The 23,130-nt window shown below is 43.0% G+C and overlaps 2 protein-coding genes across 3 annotated transcripts; one reads left to right on the top strand and one right to left on the bottom strand.

Annotated features, from left to right (window-relative positions):
• Positions 1 to 415: 415 nt before the first annotated feature.
• gdf6a (growth differentiation factor 6a) lies at positions 416 to 7,605 on the bottom strand. The gene is made up of 2 exons (XM_041044733.1): positions 7,104 to 7,605; positions 416 to 2,496 (listed from the first exon to the last, which is right to left on the bottom strand). Exons 1-2 carry the CDS (start codon positions 7,462 to 7,464, stop codon positions 1,508 to 1,510), a joined length of 1,350 nt encoding a protein of 449 aa, XP_040900667.1. The 5' UTR covers positions 7,465 to 7,605; the 3' UTR covers positions 416 to 1,507.
• An 8,880-nt stretch (positions 7,606 to 16,485) lies between these two features.
• sybu (syntabulin (syntaxin-interacting)) lies at positions 16,486 to 21,415 on the top strand. Of its 2 annotated transcripts, none has more exons than XM_041044735.1 (5): positions 16,486 to 16,593; positions 17,200 to 17,299; positions 17,492 to 17,644; positions 19,071 to 19,226; positions 19,904 to 21,415. In XM_041044735.1, exons 1-5 carry the CDS (start codon positions 16,560 to 16,562, stop codon positions 21,096 to 21,098), a joined length of 1,638 nt encoding a protein of 545 aa, XP_040900669.1. In that variant the 5' UTR covers positions 16,486 to 16,559; the 3' UTR covers positions 21,099 to 21,415. The 2 variants fall into 2 exon arrangements, with proteins under 2 accessions (XP_040900669.1, XP_040900670.1); XM_041044736.1 differs by having other exon boundaries at positions 16,501 to 16,593; positions 17,204 to 17,299.
• The last annotated feature ends 1,715 nt before the right edge of the window (positions 21,416 to 23,130 follow it).

A 23,130-nucleotide genomic window follows, 5' to 3' on the forward strand; every position in this document is an offset into this window, starting at 1 on the left:
GTTTTGAATTTTATTTGTACAGTAATGGTGTGGAATATTATCCAGTAATATACGTATATAAATGATCTTATATATCATTGTAAAAGCTCTTTACACTCTAACTGAATGCACCTCAAAACTCAGATCCTATATGCAATTATGAGGTAGACATTAATAATGGTATTTTCCACCCTCTGAAAAAAAATCGAATACACCTTAAATTACTCTTATCAATGTAAGAAATATATGATTATCATGAAACTCTGTACATCACAAATAATAAAATAATTATAGAATAGAAATTATACCGATTTGAGTGCATTTTGTATATTTACAAAGAAATGCCGTTTTCTCATTTCTTCATTCCTTGCACTTTGTAAAGTTTTGGACTGTACAAATATTTACAGCTCAAAAAAAGAAAAAAAATGAACAGCAGTGCATTCAAAGCTAATGTGCATTTAAATATCGTCTCCTTTGCGAGTCCTTTTTTTATATATATATTTTCGTCATCAGAGAGGACAAACTTTCTCGCTGACCGCGTGTCCTTGGCGCAGTCAGGTGTGGAAGTGCATTTCGTAAAGATGCAGACTTTTGAGCAAAAAGTTCGCCTCAGTAACGTGTGCTTTTTTTGTTTGTTTGTTTGTTTTTGTTTTTTACATCAGGGCCCCACTCAGGCACAAGTCTGGTTTTGTGTCCTTCTCTGTCCGCAAAGACGCATCTCCCAGCGCCGTCTGACTGGTCTCCAGTAAGGCAAAAAGAAAATCTCTTGAAGGCATCATCACCACCACCATCTTATCTCCTCTCACCAGACCAGTGTGTGTGTGTGTGTGTGTGTGTGTGTGTTTGGTAGATTAGACATTCACCCCTTTTTATCTATTTACTATTTAACTTTTTTATTATTTTTTTGTTTTTGTTTTTGTTTTTTTATTTTATTTCTGTGTGTATTTATTTATTCATTTATTTTTTTTGGAAAACAGGCACTTACTCAGGGCCTGTAATGACTCCAGCTGGACAGTGGCAATTACAGCCTGGGTGCACATACCCAAAAGAATCCGGCCTGGCAGGCAGGATCACACGGCAGAGCTGCAACAAAGCGCTGACAGGCAAAGCCCACTGTCCTCTGGCCTCGGCACGAACAGGTGCACAGTCGGACTCAATAGGCTCCCATCTCGCCCTCAGTCAGATCACACACCATGTACCCCAATCCTTGTGCCATATGGACACGTCTCACTCTGGGAAACAAAAGCCTGTTTGATGAGTGATAACTTGTTGCGTGGATGGGAATGTCTGTGCGTAACACTTTAAGGCAGAGAGCGTGAATTAATGTGACTGTACTGAGTCGGAATAAATAGCAGACATCGCCTCTTGTGTGCATCCCTTTTGAATAAAGACAAGGCGTCATGCGTCAAAGCATTTCAGACCTGTGAGGACTTTATATCGTCAACCTGGGACCCATCAAGACATAACTTTGATTTTTTTCTGTCTTTAAAAGTTTTTTGTTTGTTTGTTTTAGAACAAACAGTGGCCGCTACCTGCACCCACACTGCTCCACCACCATGTCCTCGTACTGTTTGTACACCACGTTATTGCCCGAGTCTATATACAGGATGCTGATGGGGCTGAGTTTGGTGGGGACGCAGCAGCTGGGCGGGGTGCTGTTGGGGTCCATGGAGTTCATGAGCGTCTGTATGATGGCGTGGTTGGTCGGCTCGAGGTGCGACCTCAGGGGGAAGTCGCACACCCCTTCGCAGTGGTACGCCTCGTAATCCAGGGGCGCGATGATCCAGTCGTCCCAGCCCAGCTCTTTGAAATTCACGTGCAGCGCCTTTTTGCTGCACCTGGATTTGGATTTCTTCCCGTGCCTCTTCCCGTGCCGGTTGCTCAGCGCGGTCCTCCGCCGACGCCGGGGCCCCTCTCCTTTGACCCCCCTCAGCGACACCCCCTCCACCTCTGCAGCCCTCGCCGCCGCCGCCGCCGTTTCCTCCTTCTCGCCCACCGACCTTCGCGACTTGATCTTCTCCTTCATCTCGTTGAACAGGTTCTCCCTCTTCTTGGAGCGGGTGTAGGCCACCAGGATGGCCTTCTCCTGCTGGGACCGGCCGCTCCTGTCCAGCCCCAGCTGCCTCAGGTCCACCTCGGTGTCTGATTTGCCAAGAGTGACCCTGAGCTGGAAGCAGAGCTGGTTCCCCTGCTGATAGTGATGATGGTGGTGATGGTGGTGGTGGGGGTGGTGATAATGATCCTGCTGTGCTTTAAACATTTCCCACACGTCCAAAACCTCCCAGCCGGTTTTAGTGGAGTCCAGCGGGTCCAGAGACCTGGAGTCCAGCAGCCTGTCCGAGCGACAGGGGTAGAGCTGGATGTCGTAGAGACCCGTCGTCTGCAGGGATCTCTGCAAATCCCCGGGCACTCTCCTGAATATCCTTAATTCCGCCCCGACCAGCTCCTCTTTGTCTGAAAGGGTTGAGACATCAAACAGATACTTTTGTCTTCGCAGAGGAGAGTGCAAAAGATCGTCTGCAAGGATAAGAGAAGAAAATAATTGCAGTCAGATTCACTTAGGGTGTACAGTGTTCAGAGGGATGGAGGGAGGGAGGGAGGGGGACTCACATTCTCCCACAGAGCCCCCCCCCCCCTTTCTCCCCTCTCTCTCTCTCTCTCTTTCTCTCTTTCTTGTTTTTCAAATGTCCACCCTCAACCTGCCTGAAACAAACCACAGCTGACAAGTCCTCGGTTTGGAGAAGAATGAGAAAGCTCTCAGTTAACACCACGTTTATTGCTGGTGAGACTTTGTTGGTTCTCCCGCCTCAGACCCTGATATGTTCCACTTATAAACCCATGTTGACCGTTTCCCTCTGATTTACTTTGGTTTGATTTCGTTCTAACTGAATTCTCCTGATAATCAAATATAATATATTATATTATATATTTAATCCTAAAGGCTAAACGAGGGCTTAGTTTACAAAGCCTGCTTTAAGGCTTCCTCCCCCAAAATTGTTCCTCAAGTTTCTTAATTTCATTTCCTGCATTTTTTTTTAAACACGAACAATTTGAAATCACAAAACGATGCAAAGCAAACTAAACTTCACGTCACATGCAGGAAGTATAGAATCTGGCTTGGTCTAAAAACGTTGTATAACCGCGTATTTATTTTTGAATCATCTGTCATATTGGTCTGTTTCGTTTTGGACACTGCAGCAACAATAATCCAATCAAATCTGACGATATTTTAGTTCCACGCCACTTTTAATCAAATCCAGCATGTTCTAATGAAAATAGCTCTGCTTTCATTTTACTTGCTGACAGATTGATTATTAATTTCCACCACTCTGGCAGAGTGGGAGTAAACTTTCTCCCCCCCCTTTTTTAGCTTCAGAAAGTCTTAAATCTAAGCAGCAGTCAGGACATCAGAAATGTGGCTAGTTTTCCCTTTTTTTGAGACCTCTTGCAGAGTAGTAAAGCAGGAAAAAAAAAAAACAAGGGGCCTAGTGATGTGAAGGCCGCTGGGTGCTGCCAGACACAACGGACCAAAGGCGACATACTGTACTCTCAACTGAACAATACACAATTAATGCATTATTCCCTGCTGGAGACCCAGGAGGCCTGCAAATATTTCATCAAGGCGAACCAATGAGACTGGAATATAACACTGAGAGACAAGGCGTCAAACACATATAAAATACCAGGCTTTAACAAACAGGGATCTCAGTCTCAGCCTCCCCGAGGCTTTTCTGTGTTTCTTAAAAACACATTTTGGATCAGAGTGATTTATGTTTAGCATGATCTTATCATCACGGGCTTCAGCTTACAGTGTTTTAAAGTATGAATACAGTTAGGTTTCTTTATTCTTTTAGCGCAAAAAAAATCCAGTAAAACAATTTGTCTTGGATCATTTTCCGCTTTAAAAAAGTTTTTTTTTCCACTAACTAATTCTGCAAATATGGGTGAAATCATTATCTCATTTCCTTCGGTTTTTCCTTATTATTTATTTATTTATTTATTCATTCATTTTACTTGTTGTTTTACTTATTGGACAAGTTTCCCCAAAACGAGAGTCAGTAGTCTGAGTAAAGGCAAAAATCCAGGGCAGAGTTTAACAAGAAAAGTAGGCTACAAGAAAATTCTTGAAACAAGTTCAGTTGCGTTGGAAGTGATGTGGACTTCTTTCTTTTAAATATCAAATTTTCCACTTGTAAAGAAAAATAGGGTTTAAACCTAAAACTTGAGTTTAATTTCTTGTTGTGATGAATGATTTGTAGTGTTTCTTTAAAAAATAAAAGCTTACTCTGTCTGTTGACTCTCCATTTCTGTCTGAGCGTTTTTTTTGTTTGTTTTTTTTGTTTTTTTTTTTTAATAAAAGTGACATGTCTACATCTGAACACCCCCCTGATATAATTTGTAAAACTTGTTCTGAAGAGATATTTGAATCTGCTTGTCAGTTTCCCTCCGTGAACCCTGCCGAGTCAAACAGTGAAAGCAGATTGAAACCTTGTGCTCGTTTCAGTGACTTTCCGCGTATGGTCTACATTAGGTTTCTGTTTTTTATAAGACCTCAAACAAATCGAATACAAGTCCACCAAATAATTAACAGTTCTCAATTCCCATCTTCCTCATTAAAGCACTTCCCCTCTTATATTTCATCTCATCCTGCCAACGACAACATTCCCCTTTAAGAGTGCCTGCACGGACTGAACAGGCTGTGGATATTATTGAGAGATAATATTGGTGTTGACAGTTAAAAATGTACAAAGTGCTCATAATTTCATTATTATTTAAAAAGCCATTTTTTCCATTACGCTAAGATTCTTGAAGGTGGATAACTGGTGAAGAGCGCGGTGGATTTGTTTTATTTTATTTTTATTGCTCGGTTAAAGCAGCATCCTGTGCACTTTTGTTTGACCTTGTTGGTTGTATTTGAACAAACGCAAAACATGTTTTTGTCATCTATGCCTCTGTTTAGAGAGGGAGGGGGGTGTAGGGGGAGAGAGAAAGAGAGAGAGAGGCCGGGCTGCACCATCTGCGCTTTAATGAGTTACCCCAAGTGCCAAAAGTAATTTTCAGATTCGGGTTATTCTTTTCTGATCTTGCCTTTTCTGACCTCCAGGAAACACCCTGCCTGGTTTTCTAAGTAAAATTCATTTAGCTACAGAAGTGTAAAAGCCAAAGAAGCCGTAGATCACATCGGTGCACTCAGTAAAACCTGTCTCTGCGTGGATGAATAATGCGTAAAAGACGCAAAACCTGTTACTTTACGCGTCAGAAGCTGCTCCCCGTGTGTATTTCTCTCCTGATGGAGGCCATTTAAATAACGAAAACACCCAGCGGAGGTTCATTCACCAGGTTAATGCAATGCAACACTTAGGAGATGCTGGGAAGGATCCCAAAAGAAACCAAAGGCGCTTGAGCTGAGACAACGGGAAGAAAAATAATTTTCCGTAATTAAAGTGGCGGTCGCAAAGGGAGGTTCCACAGTGAAAAAAATAAAAAATAAAATAGAATAAATAAGAACCACTTCACAGCAGAGGAAGTGCTCTTTCATTTTTTTCCCTCCCTCGTCGTTTTTTGGTGATGTGCCCATCGTGGCCGAGCTGGGTCATTATGGGAGAATAGACAGTGTTTGATATGTTATGACATGAACACTCAATTAGATCACCGAGTTCAAATACTCCAATCAGCCGTTCGATGCCAAGCAGCTTTCAGAGGGTCCAGCTCGGGGTCAGAGCCAGTGACACATCACATCAAAATCACAGGAGAGAGTGAGGCGTTTTTCCTATCAAATCAGTTCACACTGCAAGAAATGGCCACACGGATGAAGCGCTTGGTTTTATATTCTTAAGTCTCTCGTTCTTTTTGTCTGAAAACGAGCAAATGTGTGAGAAAATGTCACGTATTATTAGTGCAGTCACGTTTTTCGAGGAACGAGTGTAAAGTCTTTTAAGTGTAAGTTGTTTTTTTAATGACACTCCTTTGAATAAAAGTCTCGAAAAAAGCTGATGTGTATTGGAAATAGCTGAAGCTGCAGCTCACCGCATCCTTGGATTATAATAACAGGGGTTTTTTTTAACCAGTCCGACTAAACAACTCATCACCATGGACATTTTTTGCAGCGTGCACTCTGCGTCCGAGAGCCGAGGCTCGGAGTGTTTGAGACAGGAGGGAACGCAAACAAAGATAGCTTTTATTTCTCCTGCAAAGATTAACTCGGCTTATGTCCCCTTGTGTGTGTTGGATGTGTTTGTGTTTATCAGATTGTGTTTGTCCTCGCAGGCCGGTCAAATCACTCGGTTACACATGTTAACTGACCCAAACACCTGCTTCTCACACCGACCAGCTCTGCCCCTGGACCCCTGGCTCCCTTTGTCAAGCACAACTTGGCCATACTTGGCACCACAACGGCAACAGATTGAACTTTTTAATAAGTGCCGGGTTTCGGATTAAACTCCGTTGCTATTTTTTATTTATTTATTTATTTTTAACGCACGAGTTTATTTGGGAATGTGTTTGAGTTCAGAGACCAATGAAAAATCGAAAATGAAACAACCAGCAAGTGCTTTAATATCCCCACTGAAAAAAAGAGAAAACTTTCCTTCCTATTCACGTGGAGGCTGGGAGCAGAGCAGTGTTTTCTGCAGCCTGCACTGACAGTGATTTACAGCCTTCATTTAGAGAGCTCCTCAATTAGGGTTTTACTGTCGTGTTAGCCAGAGGTTAATTTAAGTGTAATATAACTTATTCGGGGGAAAAAATACCTGTTTCGGCGACTGTGCGGAAAACAGATCCGAATGAAGCTTAAAACGCTGCTCGCAGCTATTCGCACAGCTTCTGAATTTTTGCTTTTAACACGTATGCCTCTGATTTATTGATATTTTGTGCTCGTAAAAGCGCATTTGCATATTTTATTTATTTTTTGTTTTGTTTTTTCCCTGATTTAAAGCGTGCGTAAAAGTAGCCGCTGGGAGCTTGTTGCTCTGTGGGGTTTTATGCGTTATACTGTCGGTTTTGACCTTATTTTAACAAGATCTAAGAGGAGGATAATGACCAGTCAGTCGAGGGAAAAAATAATAACTGTGCCACAGAATTATGCAAGACTGAGCTGATGGATGTAGCAGCGGACTGAAACCAACCTGTTCCTCTGTCCACAAAACTTGTTATGGTGTTGGCAGATTTAGAGGAGCGGAAAAAGCTTGCGTTTAGTCCGAGCTTCTCTGCAGCCGAGTATGTCCTGTATATGGAGAGCATGTATTCATGCGGCACAATAGCGTCCTTTAGGTCTTCTTTGTGATGGCCCACCATAGGATGTGAAGACGTGAAGATGTCTTTTAAGAATTTGGACGACCTTTGTCCGTCCGGATGAGGGATCCTGGCTCCCCTGTTCCTCCTCGGCGCAGAGGGAGAGATGATAGCAGCAGACTGGAAACACGGTATATTCCCAAGGAAAACAAGGAGCAGGCCCAGATATAGCGTTACCACGCGAGATGCGTCCATGGCTGGAAGAGTAACCGGGAGGTGTTAAGAAACTCTGTGTTTTTTTTTATTCCCCCGCTCAGTGAAGTTGGATTCGGGGGGGAGCCGCCGGAGCCGGAGATGGTGTGCGCGTCAGGGTCGGAGAGCTGCTACTTTTGCGCTCTCTGGTCGCACCAGAAGAAGTGCGTTTTGCGCTCTGGACTCCACACAAGAGCGGAGACTGCTGGGCCGAGAGAAACACGCCCACATGGTCGCTCAGTGCACGGCTTCCCAAACAATTTCATGTCACAGACCTGCAAACAGACGAGCACTAGAGCCTGCGGAGCACCACAAGTTAAAGACATGAGAGTCCATGTGGGAAAGTTTTTGTTGTTGTTGTTGTTGGTTTAGCAGCCAAATGTCGATCTGTCTACACTGTCCACAGAGAACTATAGTTTATTTTGGACGACGATAACAGTTAATTGTGATATTATTTTTTAGTGAATCAGTCAAAAGAATATTAAATTTTTTATTTTCATTCAAGGATTTGGACTAAGAGCACACGGGCACATGTCTGAGCAGCAAAGAGATGTAGGTGTAGCCTACATCCACACAGATTTCAGAGGAGGAAAAAAAAAAAAGCTAGAGCAGAGCTGTAGTGCTCCTTATCACAAAGTCTCTGACAGCCTGAGATCTTCCAAGGACACATCAGATCAGATTAGATTAGATTTTACGCACAGATAGACGGAACACTCAAGGTGATCATAAAGTTGTGACCTTTTTTTAAAGACACATGATGGATTATGAAACTGTATTTCCCACGCCATGAAGTGGGAGAGTTCAGGGACTTATGCGGAGTACATGATAAAACAACAAATATATGGAATTTTAGGGGTTGACTTTGCGTTGAGCGGATGAGATTTCTATTCAATTATAGAAGAGTGAATAAACTGAAACGTGGTTAAATAAGCTGAGGGCTGAGGTTTCTATTTAAAATGTAACCTAGAGGTGTGAACACAGTAAACCCAAAACATTCAGCCTGGATGTGGAGTCTGCGAAACGCAACTCATTTTAAATAACACTAGTGACCTCTAGTGGCCGCAGCTATTTATTACAACTCGATGTTTCCCATGTACAGAGAAACGAGGATAAATGCTGCATTCATGTCATCTGGGAAAATCTGGCTTCATGACTGTGTATAAACTGTACAGCATAAGCCACGTGCCGTGCTCCCACTTTTAAATAGCTGCGTAACTGACTTTAAGGAGAGAGTGTGTACTGACTCTGTAAAGTAACTAAACCCTGCCATACATAAATAGTGACAAATACAGTCCTTTGTCATTACAGCATTACAGTCCATGAGATGCTTTCAGTATGCTTTGAAATAAGGCACCATAATGCAGATCACTGGGGAAAAAAAGGATTTGAAAGATATGAAAAACAGATGGATTTGCATCAAGAATATAGATTAAATAATAACTGAACGATCAGACTGGGATGGTTGACTGTGGCACTTGCTATTGGCCCCATTCAGCCTGTTTGATGTGAGTTGTGATAAATTTAGAGAATTAAAGTTTGGATTATTTATTATATTAGCTGCAGAAAGTTGGTTGTAAATTGTACAGTGAACCACAGAACAGTAACTTACAGTGCAGTGCATTGTGAAGTACATTACAGCTGTTCAGGTCACGGGGATGGGGGTTTTATTGTCAGTGCCATAGGTCAGTGCCCATGGCTCCGCTAACCTGCAGCTCACTGTATGGCAGTATGTTGTTGCTCCAGCAGAGGGCCTCAGTGATGAGAAGGCAAACTGCTGCTCATGGGTCACACTCTAACATTTGATTCAGTACCACCCAGTGTCCATTGCTCCTTCACAATCCAGTTTGACGCATTTGGAAACGCTGAGCACCTGTAAAGGCGAGACAAGATCAAACAAAACGCAGCTTATTTCATAAGAGACACATGCTACTACTCAGTTCTGTTTGGTTTCAGTGGCATGACTCAAACCTAAGGTGCAGTTTTTGGGGGAAACACGGTGTTTCTTTGTATTACATACATATATCTTTAACATTATCTGTAAATGTCACAGTAAGAAATTGGCATTTAAAGCGCAGGCGCAAAATCTGAATATAAATGAATATGACTAAGGCCAAGAGCAGCTACGGCATCTCCCTGATTTCAGCACCATGGAGAGCCAACTCCATCTCTCACACTGAGAGCAATTTGACAGACTGTATCTGTCTTCATGTACATCACCGCACACATAGACCTCCTGTGCGTGATGGACATACACTTGTCATGTTGTGCATTAAAGCTGCTGTCGTTATAAAGTGAGTCAGTCAACAACATAGCCTTGAGGAAATATTATAATCCATAAATCCTTACGAAAGTGTTGTGCGTCATGATGATACCGGATGGTTTGGACTGTGGACGGATGCTCTTACATGTGAAATGTAATTTGTGTTCATATATCGTTGACATTAACATTTTGAGGATGTGCCAGATTTTCCAAACACGCCAGTGCCCATCGCCTGTGTATGATACAGCCAGTCATGTCTGCAGCTTATGTTCCTATATGGTGGACGGGGGACCGCGGTTAAGTAACGCCTCGCGCGTTATGTAACCCACTTGGGATGGTAGTCATATTGTGCGTGCGCTGTCAGTGGTCTCGCTTCTTGTCCAATCGTGTGTGTGTCCTCAGTTTGCACACAGCTCTCCTCCAGCCGACAGCAGAGCAGAGAGAGCAGAGCGGAGGCTGGCACCGGCAGGAGAGCATCAGCAGCGGAACGACCCTTTGTGCTTCACCGAGAAACGGGCATCCTTCTGAGGGGAATCACCGCCAGACATCCAGGCAAGCCTTGCTTTGATTTTACTTTTATTAGAAGAAATAAATAAAAACACTCAGCCGTTTGGTTTAAAAGAATAAAAGTGAAGTGTTCACAGGATGGGAGCAGGTGGCTGATGAGGAGCTGTTTACAAGTTCAGGAACGAATCTGTTCTTTTTTCTTTCTTTTTTTTTTCTTATACAAATTATCCGGAATTTTGCTCAGGTCATGGATGGGGTGCTGAGGTAAAATCTAACCACATCGGGGTTAAAGTTTGATGTTTACATCGCCATTGGTTACACCCTGTTGCCCATTTCGCATGTCTTTATTCTAGAGGCATCTCCGCGCTTGAGAAAAAAACATTCCCAGTGACTGTGGGGGCGCCAGATGAAACAAAAACAAAACCCCACAGCCAGGATAGGAAAGGATAATATGGAAAATAAGATATCCGATGGCAGTGTGCGGAGAGATGCTGTCACTGTCACGAGATATCAGCATACGAAAATCCTTTAGGCCTACATAATATTGAATGGAAATGGCTTGAAAGTGGGATGTGGTAAACAAAGGGAGGCATGTAAACATGTCATGGGAGGGCATTTTCAAGGGGTCCTTGGTTAGAGAAGTGGTTGTACTGAATGATAATTTTTTTTAATGATTACATATAGTTTATAAAGAGAATTATACATATTAAAGGGATTTAAAAGCACCTTACAGTTCCTATGTGAAACCATGTGGTTCTGCTATATAGAGAATGATTCTACTAAGGATAATCAGACAACTTAACTGTGGAACAAACCTAATAAACATCCCCTGCTCTATCAGGGAACCATTTCATGAAAGTTGCATTGGTTTCAATGTGCTTCATGCTCAATGGACCGATTCCTGAAAGTGAAAGAGATTACTCACTGACATCATGCAGTGATGATGCAGTTTGTTTGAGGGTCAGTGAGCTGGAGGCAAGGCATGCAAATGACATTGTTCTGTTTTCAGAGAATAATTATTTGCTACATGGTATTAAAAAAAAAAAAGATGGTACATATGGACATATGCTGCAATTGAGTTCAGTCCTTCCAGTGTTGTAAAGCAGTCTGTGTTTTAAGGAGTTCACCAACAGGGGTCAAATGTCGTCATCACTAAAATTATGCATAACACTTCATTAAGACATCAGAACAGAACAAATGGACTGAGTGCATCATTGGGTTAATATCAAAATGGAATAAAAAGCCTTATATTAGTCCATGGTCAACATTAGGAAGCTCATAGACAGGGATGGATTAAGGGAATTATTATTCATGCCCACTCCATGCTATTTTAAAAGTCGACCATCTGGATAAGGGAAATAGCTCAAGTGGAGGCTTAAAGACTTGTTTACCAGTCATGTACATGCTCTCTCAGCATCCCACTGACAGTGTTTTTTTTTTTCCCACGTCTTCCTTACCCCACTACATCTACTTTTTGAATCTGTGCACTCCCTTCAGGCTTGTGAGTGGATGAGATTTCAGAGTAACTGTGGATCACAGGCAGTTCGGCTGTTCATTGTGCTTAAGAGGGCTGAAAATCCAGTGTTTGCATCTTAAATAATGCTTAGCCTGCTGCTCAGTAGGTAGCCAATTAACATTGTCTGGAGTCAAGTAGAGGAGCACATGCATGATCCTGCTTTACAGGGTCTAGCACAGGACGGATGCTTGTGAAAACAGTAAAAACAGTGTCCACACTTTTGAAAAAAAACTGACTTGACAGCAGCTACAGGATGCATGGGCTGGCGTCTGTATCCAAATGCCTCACAGGGTTTCAGGTTACAAGATGCTGAGTGATCATTAGCAAGCAGGAAGACTGTCTTTCACTGTAATAAATAGTATGAGATGTTTCTAAAATGCCGTTTGAAAGATTTGGCTGTAGGATGCTACAGTTCAGCTGATCTGTGATTCCTCATGTTTCATGTATTCATGTTCTGACCCTCCTGCATTTCCTTCACATGGCTGCTTTTGGCTGCATTTATAAAAGTCACTTCACACTCCTCTCAACCACACCTTATTTACTGAATTATTTCTCTCTATTCATTCGCATCAGCTATTATTTCTTTTCTAGCAATATACTATTATCATTATCACATTAACATTTCAGTTCAAGTTCACTGAAACATCTTCTTACCATCTGTCATCATGGCTTTATTGCTTTAAAGCTTGTATTCACAATTAATTTGATTGCTTTGTTTTATTTTTTTTTTCTATTATCTCCTGTAATCCCAGGAAGAAAAAAAAATATGTATATATATATATATATATATATATTCCAAATAAACTCCAAAATATACCATGATGGTGTGATGGAAACAGCTGAAATGTAAGTCAGCAGTACTTGGATAAGTACACAAATGTTCCCAAGGCTCACACACCCTGGCTCAAGGACAGAATATTCATTCAGTCTGAGAGAAACACTCTGTACAGCAGCTGAATGGTGAACACCCCCTCATCACCTTGGCACGCTCTAGATATTTCTTCTCAGTGAGGGACAGCATCGCGGGATGAACAGCAGAAGCTACACTCAGATTTACACATAATTGATTCCATCTAGCTGGAGTTGTTCGTGCAGCGTTTTCCCTCGGTTGCTAAGACTGTTGCTATGGCACGGCTCCGGCTGCTCTGCCCTGCTTGGTGCCTATAATCTGATTCTGCCGTGCCAGTGAACCAGACAGCTGTGCTCTGCTACAGTACGATGATACTGTGGATGTTTGTGGGAATGCAGAAACTCAAAAGGAAAGTGAAACTGTAGGTAAGGTGGTGCAGACCACCTAGGGTCTAGATCTATTTTTAAGACTGATGATAGGAGGTGGAGTTTGACTCCCACGACTCTCTGTTCTATTTTTTGCGACCCTCTTTGGTCCTCTGTGGGTTGAAGAAAGGATTTTGCAGAAGGCTGGGCTGCTCACACGGGGACGTCATTTATATTAGGTCATGTAGTGGTGATATCATTGTGTTTGTGATGGAGGTGATCAAGGCAGGACTGACATTCATCCGGCCCAGTTTTACAACAAGGTACCATCTGGATGAAGCTGGGGAGGAAAGGTTTGGATTCACTGATGCGACAGCAGCACACAGGCCTTGGGGTCAATTACATCATTCCTAACGCACAAAAAAAGAAAAACACGTACACGCTTACGCAACTGACCCCCTTAGGCGATGATGCTGAGAGGCAATCAACAGGAGAGAGGAAGCGAAGTGATTGTATAAAGTTTATTCAAGCATGAGAGTAAATCTGCATTATTTAGCATTAAAGCATCAATAAAAAATGTTTCCTTCTTGTTTAAATGTGCACAGACAAAATAAAAAGTTTAAGAGTTTATTTCTACTTTGGTTTCAACTCCAACAACCATTTTAAAAAGAGGATATAATATTGCTCCATCATCCATTACATCTCACTGATAGAGGCACTTTGTAGCTTTTGGCAGGCAGCCACTCCGTTTTGGCACAGAGGCCTGATAAGCCACTGTAGTTTTGCTTAGCAGAATTACATAGTGAAGTTAGACACCTTTCATCTCTTACTGTGTTTCATATCTGATCGTCTTAATCAGGAATGACCGTGACGAAGAGCCAAAATATGAAAAGAATATTAGTGCTCCTTCTTCTTCATGGCTGGATCTGTGCAGACTCTGACCTCTCTGTTCTTTTAAAAGCAAAGGCAGAGGAGTTGAGTTATTTTTAATCTACTGTTTTCACGTGTTTGCTTTTGTCTTATCTCTTTTACTGTTTTTAGCCACTGTAGCAGCACGTCTGCAGCAATGTGTCTGCTGGTCAGTCCACCACCTTGGTCCAGACTGAAAAAATCTCAGCAACTATTCAAAGGATTCCAACGAAATCTTGTACAGACATTCATGAATTTTCCTCTAGTGCCACCAGCAAGTCAAGTTTTTCACTTTTTCAGTGATATAACTCAGCATCTTCTTGATGGATTGCCATGAAATTTTGGAAGGTTCCCCTGAGGATGAATCCTAACAACTCTGGTGATTCCTTGACTTTTGCCTGGTTTTGCTCTCAAACATGTCCCTCCATGTTATTGTCAAATGACTTTACAAATTCTCATAAAAAAACAAAAAAAACTTGGCTGTTTATTTTTAACTGTGTCACAGAATTTGTTTCATAAGGTCATAAATTCAGTGTGTGTTGGTCATGGCTGGCTCCGGGCTTGTGCCATCTGTACCAGGCAGGATGTGTGTGTGTGTGTATGTGTGGTGGTGGTGGGTGGGATTTAGTGGTGTAACACGGTTCAGACAGAGGGCCCTTGTTTGTGAAGGGATTGAGCGCCACGTCAAAATGCTGCCACATACACAGTCCACAGGAAAATGACTCACCTGATTTTCCACATCTTTTTTCATTCATCAGGGGAAATCGCTACGTGAGGCACAATGGGACCGTTCCAAGAATATGAGGTGAGTCTTATCATTGGTCACGGGTGATAGATTTATGCATGCTAAGTCTTTTGCCAATTCAAGTCATTTCCATAAATGAGTGGCTTTTTTCAGGTATAGTCATGGGTAAACTGTTGCATTATAGTTACTATCAAAAGGCACCAATAGGACCAAAAATCAATCATTTATAAATTCAAAAATGAAACCTAGTCAGGGTGTATTTCCTTAAAACAATATCCCTGCCTTGAGTTCAGACAGATGTTGCTTTGAACAGGAAAAGAAGTCTCCAGAGAAAGGAAGCCCACGCAGTCGCATCCCACGCTTGGTCCTTCACCCCTTCCGACCAAAGGACAAAGGATCACCTCTGTCCGATTCACCTTTTTCAGAGGAGGAGGGCAAGGAGTGCGACATCAGCTCTGACCACTCCAAGAGAACCATCAGCACAAACAGCTTTTGTTCTGGTAAGAAGCTCAGATCCAGTCCGAGGACAGCTGAGTTCATACCTGAGATAAACCTCACATATGATGAACCACCAGCACCATTTACAGGCTGTCAGGTGCAAGATTGGACTGCACTGCTCTTGGTCGGCTGGATAAACATAAAATCCTTGTGTGAAAAAAACATTTGATTCACAATATTTCGTAATGTATTTTGTTGTGTGTTTTTTCTTTAGCAAAGCATGCAGGATTATCCAAGTTCAAACAGAACATGCATCTGTTTATTTTCTGTTCACCCAAATTGGCCTCCTTAACAACTAGAGCAAATACTACACTGCAAAGTCTGCAAGTCTTTGTGTGTTCAGTGTGTGTGCATGTGTGTGTGTACACTGGGTAAACCACAACACAGACACCACTTGATGACTGCTTTATGAAAGTGATAAGCCATTGTGAAAGTTGTTGTGCTATCTGTCAGATAACACCCCCCGCCCCCCCGAACCTTGAACTCTGATTGACTGCTTGTGTTCGCTGCCTGCCCTGCACTGCCTGTTCGCGGCTATTACTGTCTGTGTACCTGTCCTACAATAGATGACACCGGCTGCCCCACTAGTCAGTCTGTGTCCCCCTCCAAAACCCCGTCAGGCTCAGAGCAGAGTGCCCACGGCTCGCCGACCCTCCCCGAGCGCAAGGCCAAAGTGAAGAGGGTGAGGATGATGGCCGAGTGGAGCGGCGAACCACGGAGCGCGCCGAGGCACAAGAGGGAGCTGAGGTCGGCCATGAAAGCCAGAGGTAAACAACAATACAAAGATAAAGATTAAAAATAGATGGAAAAGATAAAGACAGAAAGATAGTCAACATCTTAAATCTTTGTATTACACCTGCACTGTCATAATCTGCTCCTGTCGTTTATGTGAATAATCTGCATTTATGTAACTTTTGTTCATGGGTGTTTTTTTACATGTGCAGACTTATATGCAACACACAGCATATGTATGTATTTCTGCATGCCAGTGGCTCCCCAAAGACCAAAGTACAATAACAGTGTTTGTCACATGTCAGCAGCTGAACGAGGCACATTGACTGAGACAAACACTGACTGAGAAGCAGCTGCTTGCCCCAAAAGGAGAAACGTGAATTGGGCTGGAGAGAATTGTTGTCCGTACATCTGTGCTCTGTTAACAAATATCAGAAACAGTGCGCTCCGGTCCTTATGCCCAAAATTAAATTTCCTCTCTTTTAATCTGTCTAAATCTGCGGGCATGAGAGAAAACTGCTTGATCTTGAGACACAATGAGGCAGGAAGCTGATTGGTTGAGGGAAAGGTTTGGGAGCTTAGCCAATTAGGCTGATTAGCAGGAGGTTACTTCAGTGGCTGAATGTGCACAGACCCTCAGATGATTCACCAAGTGGTGGAGGATCACTTAGTTTTGAGCACTTTGAGTTGTCACAGTCCTCACTGGACACAGTACTATGGTTTTGTTTGATGGAAAGAGATGCTACTCTGGTATGACTGAACTGAATCTTTAACGATTTCAGCAGAAATAATTAGTGAGCATTTTTTCTTTAATTAAGCAGTGAAGTTGGCTGATGTTCAGCATTTGAGCAGAATGTGATACACATCATGACTGGATTTCATGGGCTAATTCTGAGTTAATGGCCTTCGTAATCACATGTAGTTTTATCTGTATGCACTGCTCTTTACACTCACATCAGTTTAACAGGTATAGATTATGGGCCCGTCCAAAAAGCTGCTGTATGAGACTGTCTGTCTGAGGCTCTGTTATCCAGTTGGTCCCTCCTTCAGGGACACTCGGTGGAAGTCCTGCTCACAGACAGTGAGACTTCATTCTAACAGTAGAAGATTGTGATGCTAGAAGAATCTATCCGAAGTTTCCAAACATTAGCTAATGTTTGCTAACGTTAGCCACCATAGGAGCATACATGGGTCATACCACAACAGGAGAGGCAGAGTATTGAACTGAGCAAGACTGTATTCTATTTCTTAAGACTTTTTATTTAAAGATGAGGATTTTTAAATTGTCCTCCAAAAGTTACACAGTCTTGTCTTAAGGCTGCTAGCATGCTAACGTGCTGGTGCTTTTCCCTGCAGGTAGTGAGGCAGACTTCAGCTCCTCCAGCAGCACAGGCAGCCTAAAGACCAGGGAGAGCCTCACTTCTAATTCAGCTGGGAAAAAAGCACCTTCACGAAGGTATTAAGTTTAACATGAAATTTTTTTCACCACCCAACTTGTTTTTTTTTTTTTATGGTTTTAAGCTGAACTTAAAGGGAAATGTTCATTATGCAGCGATTTGTTTATTTTACTTTTTTGGAATTGACATTTGATTTATGTCTGAATGCACTTTTGTTTGTTTGCTTCTTTGTTTAAATCCTTTTTATTAAGTCGGGGCACACACATCAGACCACTCCCGGTCTTCAAACCAGCTGGGAGCCTGACAGGAAACCGTGATGCCGAGCTCTACGCTCCCTACAGGACTCCTCCCAGAGCTGCCTCCTCAACCAACAGCAGCAGCTGCAACTCCAGCCCCTCATCCAGGTGCCGAACATTGCTTTTATATCATGCATTGTTAATAATCACAGAAGAAGTTTTATGGTTTTAAAGTAAAATATTCTGATCAGTTGTTGCAACCTCTTCCACGTTTCTCCACATTGATTCATTACAAATTCAACCATCTCTGCCAGAGGGAGAAACTGTTAGATTTTGGCGACTGAGAGATTTGGGTTGTGGCTCAGGCAGTGTGCAGCATAACAATGAATGAGTGAGTGGGTGGGTGGCTGGATTAAGCTCAGAGTGTTTTATCATTTCCTCTCTGGCAGCTGGCTGGGATTATATCGGTCATGATTTGGCTGTGGCTGGGATTAATGAGGATTCAATAAAGCAAATGTCTGAATATAGTACCCAGACAGAGACCCTACTGGCTGCAGCCAACTCGTAACTGGATTAGAGTGAATGCACCTTGGTTAGGAGGAGAGAAGAGGCTCATAAATATTTCAGACTAGCAGAACTGATGTGTGAACTGAACAGCCCGAAGCTCAAAAGTGTGGACCACTATGAATTTCTGACATGGTGCTCTAGGCTCGATGTTACTAAGAGGGTGTACTTTGCAGGCTTTATGTTTGTTGGCTGCTCAGCCCCGTGAAGGGTTTAGCCTAAAAATCCTTTGTCAGCAGTATGAATGACAAATATTCAGCCCACACCCTTCTGAGTTTTTATGCAGGAGCAGAATCTGCCTTCTTTATCTCATGTCTAGCGCTTCCATAAACACATTATAACCCCCCCGTCCCCCCAGTCCTGTCACTTTAAGACATCCTGCTGTCAGCTTTCCTCTGCCTGGCTAAGTGTCATGTGACATCTTTTGCTTTCACATGTTACCTTCTCCTGGGCTGTTTCTATTTCTGGCTGGGATACATAGCATTCGCATCAAAGCCTCGAGTATCCCAGGTTGCTAGGATGTTGTGCTAGTGGAAGAGAGGGGCTTACATGCTGCTCTGCATATTGTCCAAATCCACCCACTCGTCCTCTACCAAAAAAATACACAAATCCTTTTATCAGTTGTCTTTGAGCACGATAAAACACTGATCATTAGACATGCAGAAGGCTTTTGAATGCTAATGCAATTAGCTTGTAGATTAAGGTTTTTCTAGTAAGGTGATTTCCTTCCTTGCTAACTCTGCTTATGTTTAGATAAACCAGCATTTTCAGGGGGTTTCTTTCCTCTAGTCTGCATGTCAGTAATCCTGTGTCAGACAGTAATTCCAGGCCTCAGGGAGCATCTGCCATGACAGCACTCTTTTAGCCAGACTAATTACCTTCTGCAGGCAGGGATTTTACTTTGAAACGTCAGATTGGTTTGTTTTTCTGCTGTTGCTTCAAAATGTCTAGTTGGGGACTAATAAATGGTGGTTCTAGAGGAGTAAATGTGGCCTTTCACCAATATTGTAATTATATCTCTGCCCAACAGAAGAGCAAACCTGGGTCGCTACCACTCCTGTGGAGACAACCACGGCATCAGACCCCCGAATCCTGAGCAGTATCTCACCCCTCTGCAGCAGAAGGAAGTGGCTATCAGACACCTGAAAACCAAACTGATGGAGTCTGAGAACAGAGTCCATGACAGGTTAGCTAAGATTTCGCAGCACAGTAGCTCCTGTGCTCATATCTGTAGCTTTTTATGGTTTTAAGGGCAGGATGACAGCTGTCGTATTAGGGGAGAAAGTGATATTGTGGTTGTGATGTAATCCCACATACTGCATCTCTGCTCAACCATTAACATCTTCTGTAGTGTGAACCCACAGAGAAATGTCTGTTACATAAGATAAGAAAAAAAAAGAAAATGTGATGCTACTATTTATCTTACAGGGAATTTGCACTTATTTACATTCTTGCAGAGTTAGAGAATTAGTTCAGAAGATTGATATCGCCATAAACTGCAGGAGTTGCCATGTCAGGCGGGCCAGCTATACCAATACACATGTTGTAAACAGCAAATTAACAAACGCTTTCTTGCCAGCGTTTGTGCATCAAAGTTCAGTCTGATTGAACTCTGTTCAAAGCAAACAAGATGGGGTTATTCGCAGTGTGTACGTTTAGCTCTACTAGAAATGAATATGGAGCAAGATCTAGTCTGACAGCAGACCACATTTTTCTTCTTAGGTGGATTTTGTTACCTTTGGACAGAGCCAGGTCACCTGTTTACACCTGTTTTAGATATGAGAGTGGTTCTGCCCTTCTCATATTTCCCCCAAAAATGTTGAATAATTTAAGTAATTGTGCACATTTTCTTCTCTTTATTAGAGAGACAGAGATTGAGGAGCTTAAGGCTCAGCTAAGCAGAATGAGGGAAGACTGGATTGAAGAGGAATGTCACCGGGTGGAGGCTCAGCTGTCCCTCAAAGAGGCTCGCAAAGAGATCAAACAGCTGCGTCAGGTGGTGGAGACCATGAAGAGCAGTCTGATGGAGAAGGATAAGGGAATACAGAAGTACTTCATTGATATCAACATTCAAAACAGGAAGTTGGAGTCCCTGCTGCAAAGCATGGAGCTCGCCCAAAGCGGTGCCAACCTCCAAGACGAAAACACCCTGGACTTCATCTGTGACAGCCCTGATAGTGGTGGGAAGAAGATGGTGGGGGAGGAAGAGGGTGGGATGGAGCTGGGAGACCAAGGGGCGGAGGCAATGGCAGACAGCGGGCTGCTGGTAAACGATGAGATGGCTAACAGAGCAGACATTTTGGAGCAGGTCTTCATGTCCACTGCGGTGGACTTCAGTCAGGACTCTAGTGGCAAGCTAAGGCCTGAGGCAGGGTCTGGGCCTGAGGTGTCTGTGCTGTCTGAAGAGGAGCAGCTGATGGATAAATCTACTGCACCCACGCCACATACAGTTCACACCACCGTGACCATCTCTTCAGACACGTCCTCTCAGCAGACCACAGAAGATAAAGGAATCCAGACCGACATAGCGCCCATGTCTTCAGACCTGCAGGCTCTGCTCCTCCAGTTGCTGAAGTTCCACGGAGCTACAGCGGGGGACACAGCCCTATCAGCCTCCAGCAGTCTTCTTGGCCTCCCAAACCTGGCCACTTCCCCTACCGCCACCGCTGCCAACCTCCCGAACTCGACACCTCCCCCACCTGGCGTACACAGCCCTGTTCACCCAGAGAGCCCCGACACTTCCACCGATTCCGGCATGTGCTGCTCGGAGCCTGCACTGAGCCGACGGTTCATGGAGGAGCTGGACTTTGGTGTCGGTGACGAGGAACCTTGTCTGTCACCGCGACTGGATGTGGTTGGCAAACAGTACTGGAGCAACAGCTTCCTGGTGGATCTGGTCGCAGTAGCAGCTCCTGTGCTACCCACGGTGGCCTGGCTGTACTCGCGACACGGTGTGGATGGAAGCTCTCCCGTGTACAACATCGCTGCTCTTATCAGGGGCTGTTGCATCATGGGATTGCACTCTCTTCGTCACGTCACTCACAGGCCGGATGCGTAATGGCTTTCAACCCGCATGCACACGTCTAACCTTGAACAAAAAGCACTTAAGCATCTTTTCGAGAGTGTTTGTGAGATTTGTTTTTTGTTTGACACCTGATGATATCAATGCCGTTATTTCGGTTCCAACACTGTTACTTTGCACTGTACAGTTACCATAAGTTGAAGGAAAATGGTGACATGAAAGGGATTGTTAATAACAGGGGTTATATATTTATTTATTTATCATTTATATGTACAAGCTGATCATCTGGGTAGATGGTTATGTGTTATCATTGTCCTGTGGTGTCCCTACTTGTCCTTGTGTTTAGAAAGGAGGAAAAAAAAAAAGGAAGAAAAGGTTCATTATGTCAAGGATGAGATTTTTTAGAAGGTGAAAAATTGAATGTTGGTTTCTGTTTGACGGGTTCTGAAATTTCAATGGTTGTGAGTTATTGTTCAAAAAGAAACCTTAAACCTTCAGCCAAAGCTTTAATGTGAGTTCACTGTCATTGTTTTGTGAAGAAGTATTATTTTTTTCCTCCCTGGGAATAGAGCTTTATTCAGTACAGCCTGTGTATTGTTCATAGAAATAAGTTGACGCTTCAAAGCAACTGACACTTGTTATGTGCCTGAGCTATGTGCAATACTGGTGGTTTACATCAAATGTCACTGTATCTTTATTATTAAAGCATGATAAATCTGGCCACATGTTTGGAGTCCTGACATTTTTGGGGTGCATCATAGGGAAGAAACGACTGAACAGGGATCATTGTTAAAGTTTGACTTATGTAAGAAGAGGCCCATTCAAAATGCTGATGAAGACTGGGAGAGCCCAAGTTTTTTTTTTTTTTTTTTTTTGCAAGATGTTCACATAAATTAATAAAAGGGGGAAAATGTCTGGTCTGATCCCAAGCACAACCAAGCAGTGTCTTCATGACAGCTCCTCTTATGTAAAAGCTTTCCCGGCCTGTATTTTCAGCCGTCCCTTGGGTTGTGGAGCTGACAATGTACAGTGCATTAGATCCACTTTACTGGGATCTCTCAGAAGCTGTAAAATGCTGCATGCCCTTTCACCATTTAAAACTGGGTCATTGCCAGAGCAGCTGTGAGTCTACCAGCAAAAACTACCAATTCTTTCTTTAACCATTACATAATATCCACCCATATTAAATGAAAATTAAAGAAAAAGCTGATTAAATGACTTAACACTTGGCATCTTTGCTAAGATTACTTTTTTTCCCTCACTCTGCCATGCGACGATGTGTCTTAAGTTGCATAACCATGATTTTTCAGTTCATAAGGCATTGGACTAATGAGTCATCAGATGCTGTAATCCCCACACTAGTCTGTGGATTCTAGATTAATATGAGTGGGCAGCAATGGTGTTAAGTCCGTTACCACATCAGTCTTGTAAAGTCAGGATATACTGTGTGATTCTCAGGACCTCAGGACAATTATTCAGCCTTCGAGCCTGTTCCCTTTCTGAAGACTGATGACGTGCATTTTCCCTTTTTTTGAAACTGGGTCAGTCTCTAAGAGGTTTTGGCAGGCAAGCAGTGTCCCCGGACAGATGGGAGTGGCATCATTATGATGGAGGTCAGATGAGAGATGACAACCATCAGTTAAATCCAGGTTAAAGGCCATCGCAGTGTCACTATTTATAATGTTGTGACAATACCAAGACTGTGAGTCTATGCTAGCCGCTCTGTGAGGATGCACATAGGTACGGCAGTGTCTCCAGCTAAATGCTAACATCAGCATGGTGACATGCTCACAGTGACATTGCTAACATGCTGATGTTCAGCAGGTCAGCAGCTTCATGTGTATCATAAGTAAGGTGATCACCAAAGTCAGTAGGATTCCTCCTCTGGTGAATAAAAAGTCCACACCTATTTACTGTACCCACGGCAAAGACAATCATGTAACATGTCATGCATCTGCACTGATACTTCTACCACAGTCCTGCAGCTACAGATAGTGTTGTGCCAAAATATTGATCAGGCATCACACTCATGACCACAGCCATTCACCTCTAGGGATGTGATTCAAAT

This window comes from Toxotes jaculatrix, chromosome 8, assembly GCF_017976425.1.
Source record: "Toxotes jaculatrix isolate fToxJac2 chromosome 8, fToxJac2.pri, whole genome shotgun sequence".
NCBI classification, from domain to species: Eukaryota; Metazoa; Chordata; class Actinopteri; family Toxotidae; genus Toxotes; species Toxotes jaculatrix.